The 21432-nt window shown below is 39.9% G+C and overlaps 2 protein-coding genes across 2 annotated transcripts; one reads left to right on the top strand and one right to left on the bottom strand.

Annotated features, from left to right (window-relative positions):
• The first annotated feature begins 1777 nt into the window (after window positions 1-1777).
• slc1a1 (solute carrier family 1 member 1) lies at window positions 1778-14050 on the top strand. Its single transcript, XM_085760070.1, has 12 exons — window positions 1778-2087; window positions 4880-5020; window positions 5968-6060; window positions 6178-6292; window positions 6920-6962; window positions 7071-7187; window positions 7686-7870; window positions 7967-8074; window positions 8771-8893; window positions 8979-9173; window positions 9816-9950; window positions 10040-14050. Exons 1-12 carry the CDS (start codon window positions 1988-1990, stop codon window positions 10278-10280), a joined length of 1596 nt encoding a protein of 531 aa, XP_085616196.1. The 5' UTR covers window positions 1778-1987; the 3' UTR covers window positions 10281-14050.
• Window positions 14051-15344: 1294 nt separating this feature from the next.
• spata6l (spermatogenesis associated 6-like) lies at window positions 15345-20521 on the bottom strand. The gene is made up of 12 exons (XM_085760072.1): window positions 20370-20521; window positions 19411-19548; window positions 19069-19117; window positions 18854-18895; window positions 18636-18760; window positions 18444-18536; window positions 17661-17885; window positions 17311-17410; window positions 17034-17080; window positions 16322-16434; window positions 15955-16048; window positions 15345-15529 (listed from the first exon to the last, which is right to left on the bottom strand). The coding sequence occupies exons 1-12, from the start codon at window positions 20415-20417 to the stop codon at window positions 15464-15466; spliced, it is 1140 nt and encodes a 379-aa protein (XP_085616198.1). The 5' UTR covers window positions 20418-20521; the 3' UTR covers window positions 15345-15463.
• Between the last annotated feature and the right edge of the window lie 911 nt (window positions 20522-21432).

The following is a 21432-nucleotide window of genomic DNA, read 5'->3' as shown; positions in this document are numbered from 1 at the left end:
TTGTTTTATTTATTTTCTTTTTATTACAATACTTTCTCTTAATTCTGTTTAGTTGTTGTATGTTTTCATTCATTCATTCATTTCTTTATTTCAGACCCAAGGGGATCCATATCGCCATAAAAGCACAATAAAATAAAATAAAAAAGACAGAATAAAAGTTTTTTTTAAAAAGAAGAAAATCACAAAATACAAACTACAGAGCCTTTTATATAATGAAATATTACTTTCTTTTCTATTTGTATTTCCTTAGAGCAGTGGTTCTCAAAGTGGGGTGTGGGGACCCCCAGGGGTCCTTGAGAGGGTTCAAGGAGGTCCCCAACTTTTTCTCTCTTTTTTTTTTTTTCAGAAATATTACATTTTTTTCCCAGAAATTTCTTGAAAATTTTCCAAAAATTCACGCCAATGGCAGTAATTTGAACGTACATTGACCAAAAAAAGGACAGTTATTCAGTCTCAGAACAAATATTTGAAAAACAAAATTTTGAAACAAACCAAATCCAAGTTTCAAAATTTTGTTCAATGGGGGTCTGTGGTCTAATTTGTGTCAGTTTAGGGGTCCTATAGGTTTGAGAACCACTGCCTTAGAGGATCTGGGAACATGGGGTGGTGAGGGAGGGAATGGGGGGATTTATTATGTACATTTATTCATTTGTTTAAATGCCGATCAACATATTTTTCAAAAAATAAAAACTCTTAGAGGATTGTTCAGGATATTAAAGGACGCCGGTAGATGGCAGCCGGAGAAATCCAACCAAGGGCTTTATAATTCAGCAGTAGGTGGCGATAAAGCTCTACATGGTTTTTAATTTGCATTGCAAGGGGTGAATCTGATTTTGTGTGAAGGGATCTGGTGGCTCTGATATGAGGTGAGAGCCATTGTAATCTCCTGTGGTCTCTTCCAGGATGACATGATATGATATAACATAACCATACAGCCTTAATGACCAACTCCAGCCCTACAGCTCTATATACTGACCCCTGTCCTCTATGTTTTGATTTCAGTGCATGATGACTCAGTCTGCAGCTACTGTTGGAAAGGCTGGAAAATAGACTCTTTAATAAAAACTCACAGGAGACATGGAGACATGGGCAGGGAACATGAAAAATCCAAAATGCAAGTAACAAAGCTTGAAGGCCGACACGAGGACTGGAACATGACCTGTGTGGCCTTGGGACAGCAGCAAGTATCCCAGAATGCATTTCACACCAAACTGCAATCTGCGATCCAGTGGCAGGTTCAGCAGAGCTGTAATCACAGTGTATTCAGAAAGTATTCAGACCCTTTTAATTATTTCAGCCTCAGCCTAATTAAGAATCTTAAACCTTTTCACGAATTTACAAAAAAAAAAAAGGCCGAAATACCACATTAACATAGACTACATATTCCGACTCTTAAATGTGACTTCATTTCTGCTGCACTGGAGGTTCCCAAGGGCTCAGTGGTCTCCATCATTATTACATGAAGCAGTCAGGAACAAGTAGGACTTCCTGAAGAGATGACAAACACCAAAGTGAGCGTTCACTCAGAGGAGAAGGATCTTGATTTTTTTTAATCATCATGTAATGTCCTGCATTCTTACACATGCAGCGGGTATAAACCTGTTGTTGCATTCCTAATTCCAGTGGCTGGTGTCACTGGTATAAAGGAGGTAATGTCAGTGTGGGGGAAGGGTGGTGGAGGGTGAAGACAACCTTCTCCCTCCCTCCTCGCTCCCTCCTTCCTCCCTAAACACACACACACACAGTCACACACACACACACACACACTGCCTCCCTCACACCAGTGCTGGCTATCAGCAGCGTCTGACGGCTGCATCCTTTTGCTGTAGCAACGCAGCTGCTGCTCCTCCATCCCTCTCGGCTTCGGCTGCACCTGACATCCCGGCTGCAGGAGGCTTTTGTGTCTCCGTCTCTGGGTCCATTGTTGTTTCTTCTCCCCTTTTTTTTTCTGGTAAAGGAAAAAAAAAAAAAAAAAAAAAGCAACACCATGGACATGATGGGCAACAAAGAGCGACGAGGCGTGAATTTCAAAGGCTTGCTGAAGAGGAACTGGCTTCTGATTGCCACGGTTTTATCAGTGCTGCTCGGTATGTATAAAGAATGAGACACTTTAACCTTCACTGATCTCTGTTTCTTTTCTTTTTTTAAAAACCTACCTTCACTGCTGTTTGCACATCCATCCCTCCCTCTTTGTTTTACCATGCAGCCTTGCTTTCTGCTGCTGTCACTGCTGGAATAAATCAACCTCTTCTGCATCTGCTTTGCACTGCTCGACTTCACAGCCACAGAAATGTTACATGTAGACGAAGAAATAGGCTACAGTACATTCATTGCATTGTATTTCATTGCCATACAGGAATATTATGGAGGATGTGGGGGTAACTGAGTGTGGTGTTGTACTGTAGGAGACATAGCCTCTGTCCTCATAGAGGCAGAGAGCAGTTTTCCCCCCCTCCCTGTGTCTGGACGTGTCTCAGACAGTCAAACGTGACCAGACTGAAGTGACAGCTGATGCTGGGTCTGTATGAGGATGAGGAGTCCCAGTAGCTACTGAGCACACAGGACACAGCAACCGCAGCCCCTCATAATACAGAGGCTTGAAAATGCTTAAAAGGACTTAAACCGTGTAATTTAAATGATTTCTTTTTATTTCGTGTGTCCTCTGTAAGATGGTAGCTGAGGGATTCGCGGATTTCACGTAATTTAAAGAAATTCTTTCACATTTTTGGAGACGTCATCTTATTTATCTACAGAGCTGACGTCAGTATGTTGTTAAACTAGCTTAGCATAAAGTCAATGTGAAGGGGAAATAGCCTGGCTTGGTTAGAGTTGCTACATAAACAGGTGTTTCACATCTTTGCTACTTCTCAGTTTTTGGAGTTTTTGTTTGTATTGAACTATCCATTTATTTTATTTTATTTTATTTCATTTATTTATTTTCATTTATTTATTTGTTGTTGTCTCAGTGTTTTAGCTGTTGGTTTATTAATTAAAACCAGAGTTAGGCTAGCTGCTTCCCTCTGTTTATGCTAAGCTAGGTTAAATTATTGCATCAGAGTAGCTTTCCTCCTCTCACTCTCAGATAGAAAGCAAACAGGTGTATTTCCCAGGATGTTGAACTGTTGTCCACCCAACTGTGGTGACAAACAAATCACGAGGTAAACCTTCTCTATTTTCACTAGCTAATTTCTCGGTAACAATGTTTACCACAGCAGCGATAAAGTCTCTCATCCCCTATGAGGACATGATGACCTCCAACAAGCCACTCCCAAGCTGTTTTCTTTTTTTTTCTTCAAAAGGATTTGGCGACAAGCAAATAACTTTGAGTCCTGTCATAAACTGAGTTGTGAATCTTGATGACAGACGTTGTTAAAATTAGTAAGTGATTGATGCAAAGCATCCAAAAATAAGAGTCAGGTTTCAGAGTTTTTAGCAGACGTGTCCGTTTCAACAAGATCTCCAACCTGAACAGCCAAAGAGGTCATTTTTTGTTTTACAACCATATGGTTGTTTTGTCATTCTCTTATACGACCCATATGAAGAGATGGTCCTCCAGTTAAAAATTAGCCCAAAGGTCATTTATTCGGTAGGTCATATGACCCATAGTTACCACATTTTAAGGCAACATTTAGTGGCCGCAGTAATTATGACAGGAGCAGACTTGGAGGTGTCGTATAGAAGTCCGCACTGAGTCAAAATTGAGGTGATAGGATTAGGATTTATTCTCTTATGAGTTATATTTATGCAGGTGCATTAACTGAAACCATGTTTGTTTCTAAACCCATCAAAGTCTATAGGCTTTTGTGCTTAAAGCTAATGAAGCCATGACCGTTATGGGAGTGACAATGGTGACGATTGGTATGTCGGTACGGTAGCTATGTTTATTATAAACCATCAAAAAAAATCATCCATTACTACAGATGCAGGATTTCAGATGTAGCACCTTTACACAGTATAGCCTACTCATTCCTGTAGAGTGTGAATTTCAACAATAGCTATAGTGTCATCCCAAATCAAACTACAGTCACCGGTGATGACAATCTTCAACATTAACCTTTTTTACAAGTTTGAAAAGACCCTGGTCTCTCCTTCACTTATAGGCTTCACAGTCAAGACAACGACAAAGAGACACAATAACACCAAAAATAACTACAAAAACACAAACCGCGGGATGCAAGGCAACCACAAACTTATAGAGACCATATAGAGACTCAGAGTGACTGTTGTTTGTGGTCTGTCAGGCTGGAGGTTCTAGTTTCTATGCAGGAGTGAAGGGACATTGGCCCTCTGTCTTACAATCCATACACTTCCTTCATAGACACACTCATGAAATGAGAGCGGGTTGTTTCCCAAATTGCTAAATTGCTTTTCCTTTATAGGTCTAACAGATAGAAACAGAAATAAATTATGAATTAATCTCAAAAATTTTACAAGCCTCGCATGTGATTTTACAGCCACAGAGCGAGCAGGTCGATGTGGTGGAGTCGTCCAGCTACGATCTGCTGTGTCATCCCGTCTTTTACAAGCTTCTGTTGCTTGTAGATAACACAGATCACTAAAAATCCCTGAGTGGGATAAATGTGGCGTTTATAGGTGGACAGATTTCAGGAGTGTGTGTGCTGGAGTTGGAGGGTTTAGGGGTTTATAGACTTTATATACATTTGAATGCTATAATGATTTATATGGTGGAAAAAATAATAAAAATCAATTAATCAATTAAAGGATCATAAATTCCACATGACAAAACACCACTGAAGAGTAAAATAATGTGTCAGTTTACTGTAAATGTACCTATCCAGTTTCCACATCTGTTTCTAGGGCTGTAACAGATGTTTGTTGGTCGTTCTGACCCACCTCTGCCTCTGTCCTGCTCTTTCAGGGATCAGTTTGGGGGTGGTGGTCAGGGAGTACGCCTCCCTCTCCCATCTCCACAAGCAGTACTTCGGCTTCCCGGGAGAGATCCTCATGCGAATGCTGAAGCTGGTCATCCTGCCGCTCATCATCTCCAGCATGATAACAGGTAAATCTGACTTCAAGCGTCCAACAGAATGAAGAAAACAAACAGTTCACCATCCCAGTATGTTTACAGATTCTGTCGGTACGTGGCTGTTCATCAACATTCAGAGCAAATTTGACATAGACTGGCTTTTAGGTGGGGAGGTGGAGTGTTGGCACCAGGGAGGCTCGCCCAATCAATCAACATCAAAGACATGTCTGTCTGTGTAAATTCTCATTTGTCCAATTCAAAAGCATCTCTGGGCAATTGAATCAAGTCAACTGCACTTAGTTTTTGTCTTTGAAACTTCATCAGTTTGTGTGGACTACTGGTTAGTCTGACTAGCCAGTCTAGTTGTAATTAAAAACTAAGTCCAGTTGACTTGATTCCATTGCCTAGAGACAATATCAAAGACTTATATTTCATAAAAATGAATTAGTTCAGCCTTTGTATGTATCTTTTCTTTATTTCTCCTATCTTCAGATCTAGCATCACATAGACCAGTTTCCCTTAGGCTATTGATGTAGATAGATTGGCTTTAGCCTTGGATACAAAGCTTAGTGATGCTCTTTATTCACTGTATGATGAAGAACAGAATTTTCCATTTGGGGATTTTGTTCCATTGTTTGTTCCCATCTATATTTCCCTGGAGATTTCCTTACCTGCAAATCAGGCGTTGAGTAGTTTGTGCCGACTTGAGACAATTGTTTGTAGGGAGGATGAAGAAAAACCAGAGTATGATGAGATCTGCCAAGTGGTGGTAGAGCTGAAGCAGTCTAAGCTGTCTATCACTGTTGTTAGCCAGTGAGTTGGCATTTCCCATGAGGATCAATAGCAGGAGAGGATCTCTGAGCCTTTAGCTTAGTGCTGGCTCTTCATCCACGAAACAGCTTCTGCTATGTGGACTTGCTGCCAAAACGTCATTTGAAGGCCTTTATGCTAAAAAAGACTTCTTCTGCTCTTGTGGACAGGTGTTGCAGCCCTGGACTCTGAGGTGTCAGGGAGGATCGGTCTGCGAGCTGTTATTTATTACTTCTCAACGACCATCATTGCAGTTGTTCTTGGTAAGCTCAAGCCTTTCTATACTTATCTGGTTCTCAGAATCACTTGATCTGCAGTGAAGACATCATGTAGATGGTGTTTTGTGGTTGAATGTTGAAACACACCTACATTCATTACAGGAATCATTTTGGTGATGACTATCAAACCAGGAGTCTCTCAGACAGCTGATCACATTGATAGATTCGGGACCACGCCCAACGTCACGACAGTGGACACACTCTTGGATCTCCTCAGGTGAATTCCCAGTCCAAAAAGCCACAGGTGAAAAGCCTGGGCTGGGCTTATTGATTTATAAGTAACTAAAGTGTCATTTAAAGCCTCTGAAGCTACAATGAAAACCTTTGGAAACACTACTGGATTCAAAGTTTGAAATTGCAGTCTGTCCTACCACCTGACTGGGTCAGTCCTACCAGACTACCGGACAGTGAATGCAACACAATGACTTGTTTGAAATGGTATAATAGTGGGCCCTTCCAGACGGTCCTCAAAAGCATTCTTGGTTTTTTGGTTGAGCTGAACACACAAAAACTAAAAGTCACTGTTCTCAGTTCAAAGCATTTTTTTTCAACTTGAAAGGTTACATAACGTGCAAAGTTGAATCAGTGCACTTTTAGATGATCCAATGACTTTGCAATAAACTGAGACCTTTAATTCAAAGTTCAGAGAGTGATATACAACCAACATCCAGTTTCTTAAATTGAATCTCTTGCCCACATTCACAGTCTTTGTGTGTAAAAATCATTCCCTCCTGGATCCTGCATAAAGAGTTGCTGCAACAATGACTCATCTGTCAAGAAAGGATTGCAGTGCACAACATTATCTTTATGCATTTAAACCCAATCTTGTCCTTTTCATCAACAGAAACATGTTTCCAGAAAATCTAGTGCAGGCTTGTTTTCAGCAGGTAAGAGTTTTACCACCCACTTTTTGATTTGTTTTGTGCAGTCTTTTACAGTTAATGTAGCCATGTGATTCTAACTCTAACGTTGTGAAATGTGATCAATCGCACTAGTACAAGACAAAGCGCAAAGAGCTGGAGCCTCCGAAAGTTTCGCCCGAGACGACCACGATTCCTCCTCTCACAACCACAATTCCTCCTCTCACGACCACTGTCATGGCGGTGGTAGAGGTAAAAGTGTGCATGTTGTCTGTTTGTCAAGCAAAGCTACAGGTGTAGCAGAGCAGGTCACCAGGTCTTGTGTTTGGATGATGCATTGTCATGGTTGTTGGGGTTTTGACCTTGCATTGATGACGGTATGTCCTTGTTGGTCCATCAGCTCCACTTTATGCTTCATGTTGCTGCACCTGGGAACAGACTTCTGATCTAAATAGATCAGAAGACCCGCTAATGAACCATATGTCCATTGTCCCATTCATCCACCACAACGTCCTCATGACGTGGATTTTTCTCTTCAATACAACATTGCCACACTTGCTCCTGCCATGTCAACAAAACAGAATTAAGGGTCATGAGAAGCTTCTGCACAGATGACCGTTGGGCTTATCTTTTGTGAGCCTGTGTAAAACATTTCAACATCTTATCAGTGTGTCTTTAGGGTTAACAAATATGGTTGTTAAAGCAGCTTTGGGGCATTGTCTTACCTAACTGAGTGTCTCCTCTCTGCAGAATATCACTAAGGACTATAAAATCGTTGGGGCGTATTCAGATGGAATCAACGTGCTGGGGCTCATTGTATTCTGTGTTGCGTTTGGCCTTGTCATTGGGAAGATGGGTGAAAAGGGGCGGATCCTCCTGGAATTTTTTGACGCACTGAATGAAGCAACCATGAAACTGGTCCAGATAATTATGTGGTACGTATAAAAGACTGCAATACGGGTATAGAGTATAGCTATTTCAGCTTCCATATCCAAGATAATTCAGAATACTTTCTTTGTCTGTCTTTCCAGCTACATGCCCATAGGGATCCTGTTCCTAATTGCTGCAAAGATCATTGAGGTGGAAGACTGGGAGATCTTCAGGAAGATGGGTCTTTACATGGTGACGGTGTTGAGTGGGTAAGCCGTCCAATTACTCCGTATCCACCTGTTCCAGATACTGGGATTTATGGTTGACATTTGGGCCAGTGCTGCCTCCCAGTGCTACAGTAAAAACTGAGCTCTTTGTGGGCACTGATAAGGGGCCAAGGACATTTAAAACTGCTCAACCTGCAGATACAGTAATGAAAGCTTTGCTCACATGTCTAAATCTAAGTGACACACCATTATAGAGTGAACAATAAATCCTGCAGCGACACCAGGTTTATTCTTGTACACCGTGTTCACATTTTCTGGTTGTGGATGTCAAACTGAGACAGATCTTCTCAAATCTCCCTTTAGAGGAAATGTAGCAGAAATCTCTTGGGAGGGTACTTAGCTTTTGGCTGACAAAAGAGTCTTTACCTGTTTAAATCAAGGCTCTATATCAGTAATTATGAGTTGGTCATTACTTCCATTGACGTGCCTAATGCACAATTCGAAATTAAGTACTGGCGGACCTGAATAAACCTGAATTGGTGGTTTTTCAGACAGATCCAACCAGGTCAGATCCAACCGGGACCAACCATAATATCTAACCCTAACCCTAACCCTAACTAATGTGATACTGAACCAAAAGTACTTTAAATGAAGTGATGATTATAGGGAAATTTCTCTAATGGTCTGATTGTATTATACTGTACACTAGAGTAATTGTGATTCTGTTTTGTTCCTCAGTCTTGCAATCCACTCCACCATCTGTCTGCCACTTATCTTCTTCATCATTGTGAGGAAAAACCCTTATACATTCACACTGGGAATGGCTCAGGCCTTGGTGACGGCACTCATGATCTCCTCAAGGTCAGAATCCTACAAGCTCCTTCTTGTGATTTGCATTGAAACATCATATTAATGGTTATAGTATTAACTGATTAATGTCTTCCAGCTCGGCCACTCTACCTGTCACCTTCCGCTGCGCTGAGGAGAACAATCGCATCGACAAGCGAATCACCCGCTTCGTCCTCCCGGTCGGCGCCACCATTAACATGGATGGGACGGCGCTATATGAGGCGGTGGCTGCCATCTTCATCGCACAGCTGAATGACTATCCGCTGGATGTGGGCCAGATTGTGACCATTAGGTATGGTTTGGTTTTGACTAATGTATATAGCTTTTTAGAGTAAGAGCATGAGGATTTGACCACAAGTTAATCAAAATCAAGCTAACATGGAAGTACCAAAAACTTCAGTTCCTCTGATGACCATTTGAGGGTGTGGCCTTTTTGAATGACAGGTTTGTGAGTTTATGGTTGCTACAAACCAGCATGCATCAATGCCTCAGCCTCTTTGATTATTTTTGGATTAGCTGGGAGTTCATGGGCGGAGTCAGACACCCTTAAGATGGCAAGATCATTGTGATGTTCAGAAACTTATGGGTCACATTCCCCTTTTCCACCAAGGCAGTTCTGCAGCTAGTTGGAAGCCAATGCCAAAGTTGCTCCACTGGTCTCAAACCAAGAACCACTTATGCCAAGGCATTGGGGCGGGGTTAGCTTGTTCTACAAGACTAGCTAAGACTTGATGACTGCAAGTTTAAAAAACCAAAATGTCATAATTGCATCCATCATGTAATTTATCTCTCTCTCTCTTGTGGCCATAGTGAGCTAGCTTGACTAGCAGTTGTTGTCTCTATATTTTCTGTCACTCTGTTATCCCAATGACAAAGGCCAAGAAGCAGCTTTTTGTTGTCCATTTGCCCTTGACTCATCTTCTCTTTGTTTCAGTATAACAGCCACAGTTGCCAGTATTGGAGCAGCAGGAGTCCCTAATGCTGGCCTTGTCACCATGGTGATTGTATTAACAGCTGTAGGATTACCTGCAAGTGATGTCACTCTGATAGTGGCTGTGGATTGGCTCCTGTAAGTCCTGTTTTTCCACTTTTAATATATGGAAGTTTAAATTCTAACGAGACTTCTACCGTAGATTTACCGTGAGTGGTGTGTTTCAGGGATCGTTTCCGCACCATGATCAACGTGCTGGGCGACGCCTATGGAGCCAGCATCGTTCAGAAACTGTCCAAGAGGGAATTGGAGAGAATGGATCTGACGTCAGACGTGGACGTTGCCAACCCCTTCGCCCTGGAGGCCACTCTGGACGACGAGGAGTGCGAGAAGAAATCGTACGTGAACGGAGGCTTCACTGTCGACAAGACGGATGCGATCTCCTTCACGGAGACCTCCCAGTTTTAGCCTCTGGCCGGCTCAGAGGTTGAAGAGAAAGTGCCGCGCCGCAAGGGATGTAAAAGCAGAAAGCCTTCCTTCATTTATCAGCACCACGACGATGACGACGAGACGGGAATCTATCCAACCAGACCCATCCAAGCTGAGACATTAGCAATAGCAGCCTCCATCAAGATTATCCAAGATGATCACAAAACAACGTCGACATTTACAACCACGACTGAAGTGCTTCCCTCTTACTCGAATTGTGCCAAGATTAATAAAAGTCAGTGTACTTCTGAATAATAAGAGTGTGTGTTGGTGTGGGTGTGTGTTTGTGTATTTGAGTGTGTGCCTGTGTGTGTGTGTAGATGAGGTTATTCTTTTTCTGAGATGTGTTTTTCAACTTTGCAAAAAGAAAATGGAAACTGTTCTGTACTTTATTTGCTTCTTGATTAGAAATTAATTCTCTGAAGTGAATGATCTTTTTTTGCGTGGCTGTTGTTAAATGTCACATGTGCACTGCTTGTATAACTATCTATATTTAAACTGTGCCAAACATATAGAGTTTTTTCACCGAGTTGCATGAGGCAATACAGTATGTTAAAGATGTGGTGGCGTTACTGCAGAGACTTGGTCGACGATGATGAAGTCAATGAACACTGTGAAATTTGAGGACATTTTTTCAGAACCAAATCACCAACATTTATTGATGTAATGCAAAGTATAATAATCATAAATACTGTCTGTGTTTAGGCAGCGTGGGGAAAACTTACATGTATGACGTGTATTTAGAAGCCCCTGATTGTACCTTAACAAAGAAGAACCACTTAGGTTGACCAGCTGATGGATTTGTATTCTGATAATCAAAGTGTGAATTTTTTTTATGTGCTTTTTGTCACTATTTTATTTTCACTACATTCATCTACTATGATAGATGCATGGCGAAACTTCCATCTGTTGAACCAAATTTTGCTGGTTATAAACTGTTTTGTTTGAATATACGAAAACTGTTGAGGTTGTTTGACCAGCTGTTGAAGGAATAGTTTGACATTTATTAGCTTAATTTATTACAGAGCTTATTTTGCAAAATGTATTCCTTTAATAATAATGTATATGTACAATGCCTAATTGGAAAGCTATGGCAGCTTCTTCTTCTTTTCTTTTTTTTTCACTTTTACAACTGTGACATTTAAAAATCAACCAGCCCTAAGGAAGCCTAGAAAGGCCATACTCACAATTACTATTGTTTTTGTTTTTTTTATCCCAATATCTCAAGATAATAAGATTTTATCAGGACAAAACTATTTCGACTGGACTTAATATGTAATCTCCTTAACAGTCCTCTTAAGACATTAGGAATGATTTGAAAATGATCAAAAGACACACTGCAATATCTACCTTTGATTGAAATAGTCTCTTGTGTATTGATCAATGCTTTGTTATCTTGAGATACTGAGTTACAAATGTGAGCCTTTCTCAGTTTTCATAAACATCAGGTTTGTAGCTATCGTTAAGAGTTTTGTGGAAACAATATGATTTATCAAGAAAGCTGAATAATTATTATAAACAAAAGAGGCACCTTCTGCAGTTATTATCTTTTCCTGTCATTACCCTGTCATGACTACCAGCAGATATGAACCTATGAAGCAGATTATCAAGACGGTCCTAAGGTTAAAAGTCTTAGCTAATTAATCTACATGTGCTGCATTGTTGTGACTAGTTAGCATGAGAACATGATATCTTATTCAGCAAAGGTAGAGGAGAAACAAGACTTGGTGTTATCATCTTATCAGAGAAAGTGTTCTTATTAACGAAAGTTTTTCTTCTGAGCTTCTTTGTGTATTTTTGATGCCACAGTATATTTTGGCTACTTTTAGCTTCTAGATGCCTTGTTAGTTTCTCACGTGCTAAATGTGGATGCAGACAATTGTGTGTCAGATTGAGATGGGATTGGCTAGTTGCACAACATTAAACAGAGAAAGAAAGAATGAAAGAAAATGAACAGAGCAAAAAATGAATAAATAGGGCTATAAATCTAAAATGGGTAAGAGATCGATGGACAAATATGTTTTGCTAGCATGATCAGATGGGAATGAGGTTCAGGTTGCGGTCTCTCAGAAGTAGATCTTAGAACAAAGTTGGAGGTGTACTAAATGCTAATGCTTCCTGATACTCACAAGAGTACTTACGGTCTTACACTTGTTTGTGCATACAACTGTACATCCAAATCTTTAACACATATGGCTGCACGCAGATGTGCCGTACTACAACTTGGAGATACTGTACGTTCAGACTGAACTATTCAGAGACACTGTCGTTGAAGTTAATGGTCATTCTAGATGGCTTAGCAAGTTTGTACGGAATGCTGTTTGCATGCTACGATGCTCGTTAGCATGTAATTCTTTCCTTTTTTAACAACAGCCAATGTTGTAAAGGGTGAAACCCGCCATAACAGTTATCAGCATCTCCTCCTTTGTGCCTGGGAACACTTATTTGATGGGAACAACAGTTTTCATGGTTGTTTTCTCTAGTCGTCTGATTCTGATTGGTTGCCACCGAACTGCATATTAGCTCATTCACATAAAGTTGCCTTGACTTCAGTGTTTTCTAACTCCTACCTGACTTCAACAGACATACTGATGAAACTCTGACTGATGACTTCCCATCACTTTCATGTTCTTGGCATTTTCAGTCTGAAAGTACAGTTGGTGGCCAGTGTTTAAATGGTGGAGTCAGGATTTAGGACCAACACTGGTTTCACTCAGTGTACCACTACACACCAAGTATTCATTCACAATAAGTTACAGCAGCGTTCACTGTGCCGGTCCATTGACCATTATCAATTATAACGATCCCTTTGGTTTCTAACATCCCTCAAGTCCCAGCCAATAATCTTTCCCGGTCTCAACAGCCAAACAACACAATTCACATGTTCTCACAACAACACTATCTGACCATGAGCCTGTCGTTGACTAAACCACACCTGCAAGCTTCTTGGTAGTTATATTGCTCGGATTGTGATAGAAAATAATAAACTGCCAGATTAGTTTACAGCACAACAGCAACCTGTCCAATGTGTTCAAAGTTGAAAGGCATAAAAATCCCAGTAGTTAGACATGATCATTTCAGTGGGATTTGTATACCTAAACCAGTGTAATCTTCCATGGTTTGTGTGAGGTAACGCTCTCAAAATAACAGTTAATAATACTTTGCAGTTAGTGGCAAGATTGACATAGAAAATAAGTGACAGCAAATCCTGCAATTAAAACCTCCTCCGTAAGCTAATATGTCAAAAAGAGATTGCAACCGTTAAATGCTATGTTATCTTTCAGCTTTATCCTTAGCCAAACATCATGCAGATGTTTTGATAGATTTATGGTCATGGAGTGTTGAAAAACTCGAACTTTGTCTATTTTCTGAATAAAAGAAATGTACAATAAAGTGCTGTTGTATTAAAAGCTCTGTCAGATTTCACACAACTTACATCCTTGGGGGTAACAGAACTTGCCTAAGTGTCTTACTTTTCATGTCGATGGGCCTTAGTCTCTGTGTCTCAACTTCAGTCGTCCTTCCTCTGCCAAAAAAAAAAAGAGCCACATTTGAAATGACACATGGGTGTTTGTATTTCTACACTGATGGGTGATGGCATGCAGATGAAGGTGTATTCTACATTTCTAAAGCACACAATGATGGCATAAACCTATACCCCCATCTCTGTACACCGGAGCACCCACAATGTGTGAATCAACATGGACTACATTGCAACTGCAAGCTAATAAAAGAAAGCTGCTCATTTTTTGGTCTGTTTCTGTTGTTTACATTCTCATTCACAATGATTTATAATAAAATTAGGTTGTTTGACACAAAGACTAGTTATTACTGGTTAGGTTTAGAAAATATGCCGCAATATAACAACCATATATTTAGGGCAAAAAAAGAAATATCAAGAACAGGGGTTAGGGTTGATATAATAAGAATGAAGCTTTAAAAGGGAAGGTGAAGCTTCCTGTTAACTGCTACTTCTTCAATGACATCCATAATGAAAAGGTCACAGTATAATAACCTTGATCTTTGTTGTCATGTTTGCATAACAACATTGGTAACTTTGTCAAAAGGTCATTCATAAAAGAAACATGAATTCCTCCTGCCCTCCATCCACCACAACCTCCTGACTTTTAAAGTCACAACATTTCCACTTTGCTCTTGTTATAATTACTCAGTCTGACCACTAGATGTCACCTTGCAACAAAACGCAACTACGGGCCACAATATGCTGCTGCACGAACTGTGGGCTTGATTTCTATTGGATGAGATTGGATAACAGACCACGCCCATTGTTTTCCCCCATTTGAGGTGCTTGTTTAAGTATCTCATCTCTTCTGTCGTGGTTCAGCCTAACGTACCTTCAGTTCACCTTGGGATTCAGCTGAAGTCTTCTACCACCTTCACTGTTCCCTGCTGGTTCCAATGTGTCTCTGATTTATAACATTATTTAAAGGCTTCTGTTCAAACTGAACCAAGCAAACTATTAAAACACTCTGCACTGCCACCAAACGCCAAAGAGGAGTTCTGTTTCGGCAGCCGCTCCGCAATACATCACAATGTTCCTGACAGAGCTGGTGCTTAACGCCTCACAGTCGTAAGCAGCTATTTCTCTGATATATGGCAGTAAGTTCACACAGAGCTGCAGAGCCACAGACACAATTTGCTTTTAATAGCCTCTGGGTGATTTAGCAAAGGACTCGACAATGTCAGTGTGATAGATTAATGATATAGAGACTTAAGACGTCAAAGCCATACAGCTGTGTGTTCAACAGAGATATAACAATGAGTCTCACTTCGCTCGAGGCATATGGATGCAGCTTTAATACAACGTAAACAACGTGACTTTAACAAATAATCATCATGAGTCATGTCTATTATGTTACATTTACATTATATTTTGGAGGTTGTGAAAATGCACCATCTTTTATTCCAGTATTTCATCATCCAAGAATCCACATAATCACATTATCTATATGGACAGTCATTTTTCAACAAATTCACATCAAGCAAACGGAAAGAAGTTTGTCTTTAAGAAAATTTTGAGGACTTTATTCGAGAGTTAACACTGTAAAGATGCAGAGAGAGAGAGGGACAAAGGCCTACAGTCAAAATCAAACAAGTAACATTGCAGTTACATGGTAAACATTAAGCTTTCGACCCAACCATCATGGAGGACCTGGAGTGATGGACCTTCTGGCCAAGGTCCTGTCAACCTCGGAGACTGTGGCCCCCTGAAACACAACAATCATGTGTGAAACAAGATCCCTCTGTCATGACATCTGTTGTTGCATCATCAAGACAGGGATTCATTTGAAATACTTCTCTCTTTTTGCCATACAACTTTAACTGCTGAATCAAAAAACTGGACAATATCAAAAAGCTGAATAATTGACAAATAGCTGAAAATATGCTCAAGTAGTTGAAGTTCGCATTATCTCCATTCATTTCAATGGCAAAAAAAACTCTTTAAAACTTTAATATTTCCAAAATTATAAATGTTTGAAGTAGGTAACAGCATTGATCTCCTGAAAAAGCTGAACATTTTTAAAGTTGAACGGTTTCTGTAACAAAAACTGTGGAGAAGGGCAAACAAATCGGCGGAAGAAACAAAAGAATAACATACTACTACTAATACTGAGTCCAATGCCGTACTTACATAGACAAGGCGACGCACAGCTTTTGGCGTCATCAGGAGTCCTCGAACACGCTCATTGACTTCCTCCCATTCTCTGTGAGAACTGGTCAAAGACCTGAACAATCACAGTCGGAGAGTTTTCAGCTGAGTCACCGTTTTTAGAAGCTGTGAAAGTCAACATCAGGCGAAAAGACTCTATATCTGATCTATTTGCATCTATTACTGAGACACTGGCGGTCCATGATGTGTTTAACCTGGTTTAACCTCACACCGAGAGGGAACAGGGGGAAATGAAAGCTCATATATTGACACATGTATATGTCTAGTATCTTTAAGTCTGAGACCACTTTCTCTGGATGGGTGGATGGATATTCGCCAAGAAACTGACCTGCTGAGCCTGGTTTGTTTAGACCGCCACAGTGATGGAGACTCAGGATCCCAATTGTCACCAGGATCATATGTTTCAGAAGAGCTTTCGTCGTCTTCAGACTTTGCTCCGGCCTGCCAGAGGAAGCAGATGTTACTCAACAATTCCCTTTTGTTTCATTGAGATAACCACCAGATTATTGCTGAACTAAATCCCCAGTTAATCTCAGTTATTAAAGATTCAGTAAATTTCTGACCAAGCAAAATTGGACATGATTGAAGCCACAGTTACCCTAAGCCTAATCCTTTCATTTTGTATTTATAGGCTAGTTAATGGAAGACTGAATTAACAGGGTTTTTACACACACAAGTTTTAATCTAGTCATTACAGTACATAATGCTAAACTAGGCTAGGCTAATAGGCTACTAATGCTAAGCTAGGCTAACCACATCCTGGGAACCTGGACCTAGACAAACTTTTTGGTTTTTTAAAGTTTGTCGTCGAGATCCAGGTTCCCAGGATGTGGTTAGCCTATCTTAACATTAGCCTAGCCTAGCTTAGCATGAAGACAGGGGCCAAAGGGAAACAGTTTGACTGGCTCTAAATTAATTTCAAAATAATTTTTATTTAACATGTCTCATTTATGAAATCAATGTACAAACACAAACATAAAAAGTTAATTTCCCAATGTTTTAAATTAGGGTCCCATCTACTAATCCAAGAGAAGACGTACCAAACCATTGGATAAAGATTTTCTTCTGCCAGTTGGAGAGAATCTCACTAAAAGCAGGAAGAGGGAAAATGTTTTTCTAGTTATTGACAGTAACTAGGTTAGAGCACAGTAGGTAAGTAAGGTCCTCGTTATCCAACAGCTTTTTACAATCAACTCATCCATGTCAACAGAGCAGTATAACCATTACATCACTTTTTATAAGCAGTGATGGGAAGTTGTTGAAGACCATAAACCTTGTTTAGTGTCAACAAAAAAGGTTTTATATGAAAATTTGTACCTGTGGACGAAGAACGGGCCAAAGGTGAAGAGGAGCGGTTGAACGCTGCAGACCTGAAGGGTGAGTCAGACCGACCGGCTCCTGGCCACGAAGACAACATCTGCACACAGAGGAACGACGCAGTGAGAACAGGTCTACAAATATCTGAATTATCTTTTTTCCTGATTTCCAGATTGTGTGAACACATTTCAAACTGTCCACTTCCTGCCCTCAGTTTGGCCTGACTCAGTTTATAAAGCATTACATCACACAGGAGAGCAGTAGTAGTACTGTAGTAGTAGTGAGAGCTCCTCCGCCATCTGCTGGCTGGTAATGGCAATTGTTGTATTAGAGGTTTATTGTGGTTTTACCGGGTTGGGAACTCCAGAGTCCAGGCTGAGTCTGGCGAGACGTCGGGTGTTTCCAGATCTCAGCGGCGACAGAGACTGAGACCTGATGCTGCTGCGTCTGTCTCTGTCTTTGTCTCTGTCCGTCCTTCTCCCTTGTCTCCTCACAAGGGTTTGAGGTTGTTTCCTCTGAGGGGAGCAGGTCCTGGGTCTGCTGGAGCACTTTGTTTTCCTCTTCGTCACTGGCCTCTGGAAAAATAACAGCCTCAATGTAATACACACAGCTGAACTTACTAGCAGCAGATGTTGACGCCTATATAGTCTTGTCCACTTAATGTATGTTATACTTAATGTTTATACTATTCAACACTCTCACTCTGTAATATCCTGCACTTTTAGTTGCCTTTTTTTGCACTATTCACACATCTCTAGTTCTATTTTCATCCCACTATTAGGTTGTATTCACACAGTTTACATTTTACACAGTTATTTATTTATTAATTATTTATGTCAAACAGTTCCATTTTTGTGTACAAACTGCACACCTTGCTGCTATACACCCCCCATCTGTGCAATACTTTCTTATGCCTACCAACACTGTGTATATACATGTAATTTTATTCTATTCTTGTTAATAACTGTATAGATTCCTGAAACATTTTAGTATATGTTTGTCCTATATCGTTTTTTATACCTCTATATTTGCATATTCTTCTACTTTTTTACATGTATGTTACAAATGCCACTGTAACAACCAAATTCTCCATGTGTGGGATTATTAAACAGTAGAACGTCTATAATCTTTACCAAGAGTGTGTTGGGGTAAAAGTTGACCTCTGCATCAGCTGAGCACTCAAAGATGGTGGTTTGAGTGGAGAACTCCATCCTCGGAGCGATGCCCTGTGGAGAAAAGGGAAGAAACATTTGTACCAGATTCACATGAAAGTTCACACTGAAGCTTATGGTCATTACTGCTACAATGGGGGTTTTTGGACCTACTGGAAAAAAAGCTGCTCTGTTCATCAGAATCTCTTGGTCCACTCCAGAGAACGAGGGGACCAGTTTGGGCTCTGGGAATAGGAACCGTCGAGCATCTTCCTCAAAGTAGGCCAGAGTGTCCCCTTCTACAAACACACACACACACACAACTAATGTTAAGACAATCAATTTCAATGTAAGGTCCTGCAGTAAACGAAGGATACAAAACACAGTCTCACCAGGAGGAACCATCTGTACCAGCTCAATTCTGACGGTCTCATCTGAGGAGAGGAAAATCAACGATGTGTTTATGGTAAAAACTGTCAAATACACAACAGGATACAAACAAAACTAGCTTGTGTCAAACATGGTGGTGCAGATAGTGAAATGTGATTTTTTTTTTTTAAATGAGCTCAACTTTTAACTTCAAATGAAACAGTTTAAGAGCACTTACACTCAAGCATCACGGCAATGTCTCCAGGATCAACAGCGTACCTGAAAATCTAGAGACAAATTTGGTTAATCTTCCTTAAAATTACAAATACGATCAATATACATGTATATAACTCACTAAATGCTCCGGGCCTTAAATGCCCCAAGTATATGAACCCTGCAGGTCTCAAGCTGGTCAGTCTTGAGAGCCCCTAGACTGAACATGGTGAGATGTAATGCTGCCCCCTGCTGGTACACCTCTTCACTTCACTAGATCTAAATAAAACTAAAATACATTTCTACTCCAGATTATGTTCCTTCATTACTTAACTCTGTCCAACATGGACAATAAGTAAAGACTTGCCTTTTCAAAGGTCATCTTCTCATGAAACAGCAGAGGGAAGACGGCGGGGAGACACTCAGTCTGACGGTACTGGCCCATGACGCACAAGCTGATGTAGATATCATCTTTGGCTGGAAGGTGAACCCCCGGACAAGACACCTGAGGAAACAGAGGAACGTATGTACCGTCTGTTGAATTATACAGAGATATACAGGGTTTTATTTATAGATTTGTTTTTATTGGTAAGTCATTGGCCATAATTGACTTGCTTGTGTTTTCTTTTCTTTTTCTTTTTGTTGGTGTTGTTCACAAGTAATTTGGCAGACCACATCTAGTTCAAAATGGATTGATTAAGGGGCAGGGAAAATAAGTTTCAATGCAGGGAATGTGTAAATTATCATCTGTTATCATTTTGTCAGTAATGTATTTGAAAATGTCCATGGCATGGAACAAATAAAAATGAAATACCAATCACATCATAACTGACTGCCAGTAGAGATGAACAAAGGTCCTGCAGTATGTTTGAACACAATCTGTTCATTATGTTTCCATGTCTCACATATTTTCGAAGCACTATGGTAATTAAGGTGCTATATAATAGAAAACAACTTTACTTACTTGCATACATATTATAAATTAACTGCCACAATTCACAAAATCTCATGTTGCTTATTACTGACAGCTGTTGTGACTTTTGAGGATTGTTGCATGATTAAACACTGAAAACTAAAAGTATGGTAGTCACACATTTGTACAACATTATAGGTGGACATCTTTTATCCATCCTTTTGGCCAAATATAAATAAATATCACAATGTCCATTTGTTTGTGGTCAAATGTAACCTACATGTATGTAAATAAAGTCACCCTTGATGCTCCATACACGACAGCTACAAACCTTGTTGTTTACATGTTTAGTAAAAACATCAGTGATTAGTTTTAGCGGTCTGAGTGTTAATTAAATGAATATGGACTCTTACCGCTCTGAACTTTAACTCCACCAACACTTTCAGCGCTTTTCGAGGCATTAAAACCCTCTGCTCTGTTGTTTTTAATCTCAACTGGCTTCAGCTGCAGCGGAACCGACCCCTGCTTAGCGTCACCTTACCTCGTTACCGTGGATACTACAACTTCCGGGTTTAGTTGCCTGGAGCAACAAGCGCAGTCGTTCCACGTTCATGTAGCAATGAAAAAGAAATATCTATCTATCTATCTATCTATCTATCTATCTATCTATCTATCTATCTATCTATCTATCTATCTATCTATCTATCTATCTATCTATCTATCTATCTATCTATCTATCTATCTATCTATCTATCCATCCATCTATCTATCTATCTATCTATCTATCTATCTATCTATCTATCTATCTATCTATCTATCTATCTATCTATCTATCAGTAGTTTGTAGCATTTTATTTTATTGTGAGTTTAACCACATTAACCCATAAACATCTTTTGAACTGGTTCTGCTAACGATAATGAAACATCACTTAAAATTAACAAACTTTTAATAAAATAACAAAGATTTCTCCAACTGTGTTGTTATTATCCAATTTGTTTTGCTGACAAAGCATAGGACATACTGGGGTACTTAGGCTAAGTTGCTCAACTTTTGCGTTTGACTGATTCTGATCCATTATAGCCAAATTGGTTATATAGATTTGTTAAATTGATTTACCACTAATTTATTAATTTGAACTAGATCAGTGTTTTTCAACCTTGGGGTTGCCTGGAATTGGAATGGGGTAGCCCGAAATGTCTAGTAATTGATTTAAAAAATTACTGATAAAAATAATTTTCTCAACTAATTATTCTTTTTTAAATTATGATTAAAAACACCACACACAATCTTAAACTAATGTATTCTATACTTTCACTTTCTTGGATATAAATCGATTTCAAATAAAATGCAGCATATAAAAATATCTGATTGTATCTGATTGATGGGGTCGCCAGAAATTTGTGATGTCAAAATGGGGTCATGAGCCAAAAAAGGTTGGGAACCACTGAACTAGGGTCTTAAAACCAGATAATAGT

The sequence above is a fragment of the Trachurus japonicus genome, chromosome 18 (genome assembly GCF_045865225.1).
Source record: "Trachurus japonicus isolate A0001 chromosome 18, Traja_1.0".
Taxonomy (NCBI): domain Eukaryota; kingdom Metazoa; phylum Chordata; class Actinopteri; order Carangiformes; family Carangidae; genus Trachurus; species Trachurus japonicus.
The sequence above is the reverse complement of the archived record's forward strand: the minus strand, read 5'-3'. Positions and strand labels throughout refer to the sequence as shown.

Excerpts from the sequence above, each read along its gene's own strand:
- slc1a1 (XM_085760070.1), top strand. The coding sequence starts at position 1,988 with ATGGACATGATGGGCAACAAAGAGCGACGAGGCGTGAATTTCAAAGGC. Across the intron at positions 6,293-6,919 it reads ACACTCTTGGATCTCCTCAG|AAACATGTTTCCAGAAAATC; the intron begins GTGAATTCCCAG and ends TTTCATCAACAG. Across the intron at positions 8,075-8,770 it reads ATGGTGACGGTGTTGAGTGG|TCTTGCAATCCACTCCACCA; the intron begins GTAAGCCGTCCA and ends TTTGTTCCTCAG.
- spata6l (XM_085760072.1), bottom strand. The coding sequence starts at position 20,417 with ATGCCTCGAAAAGCGCTGAAAGTGTTGGTGGAGTTAAAGTTCAGAGCG. Across the intron at positions 19,118-19,410 it reads AGAAGATGACCTTTGAAAAG|ATTTTCAGGTACGCTGTTGA; the intron begins GCAAGTCTTTAC and ends ATTTGTCTCTAG. Across the intron at positions 18,537-18,635 it reads ACAGAGCAGCTTTTTTTCCA|GGCATCGCTCCGAGGATGGA; the intron begins GTAGGTCCAAAA and ends TTTTCTCCACAG.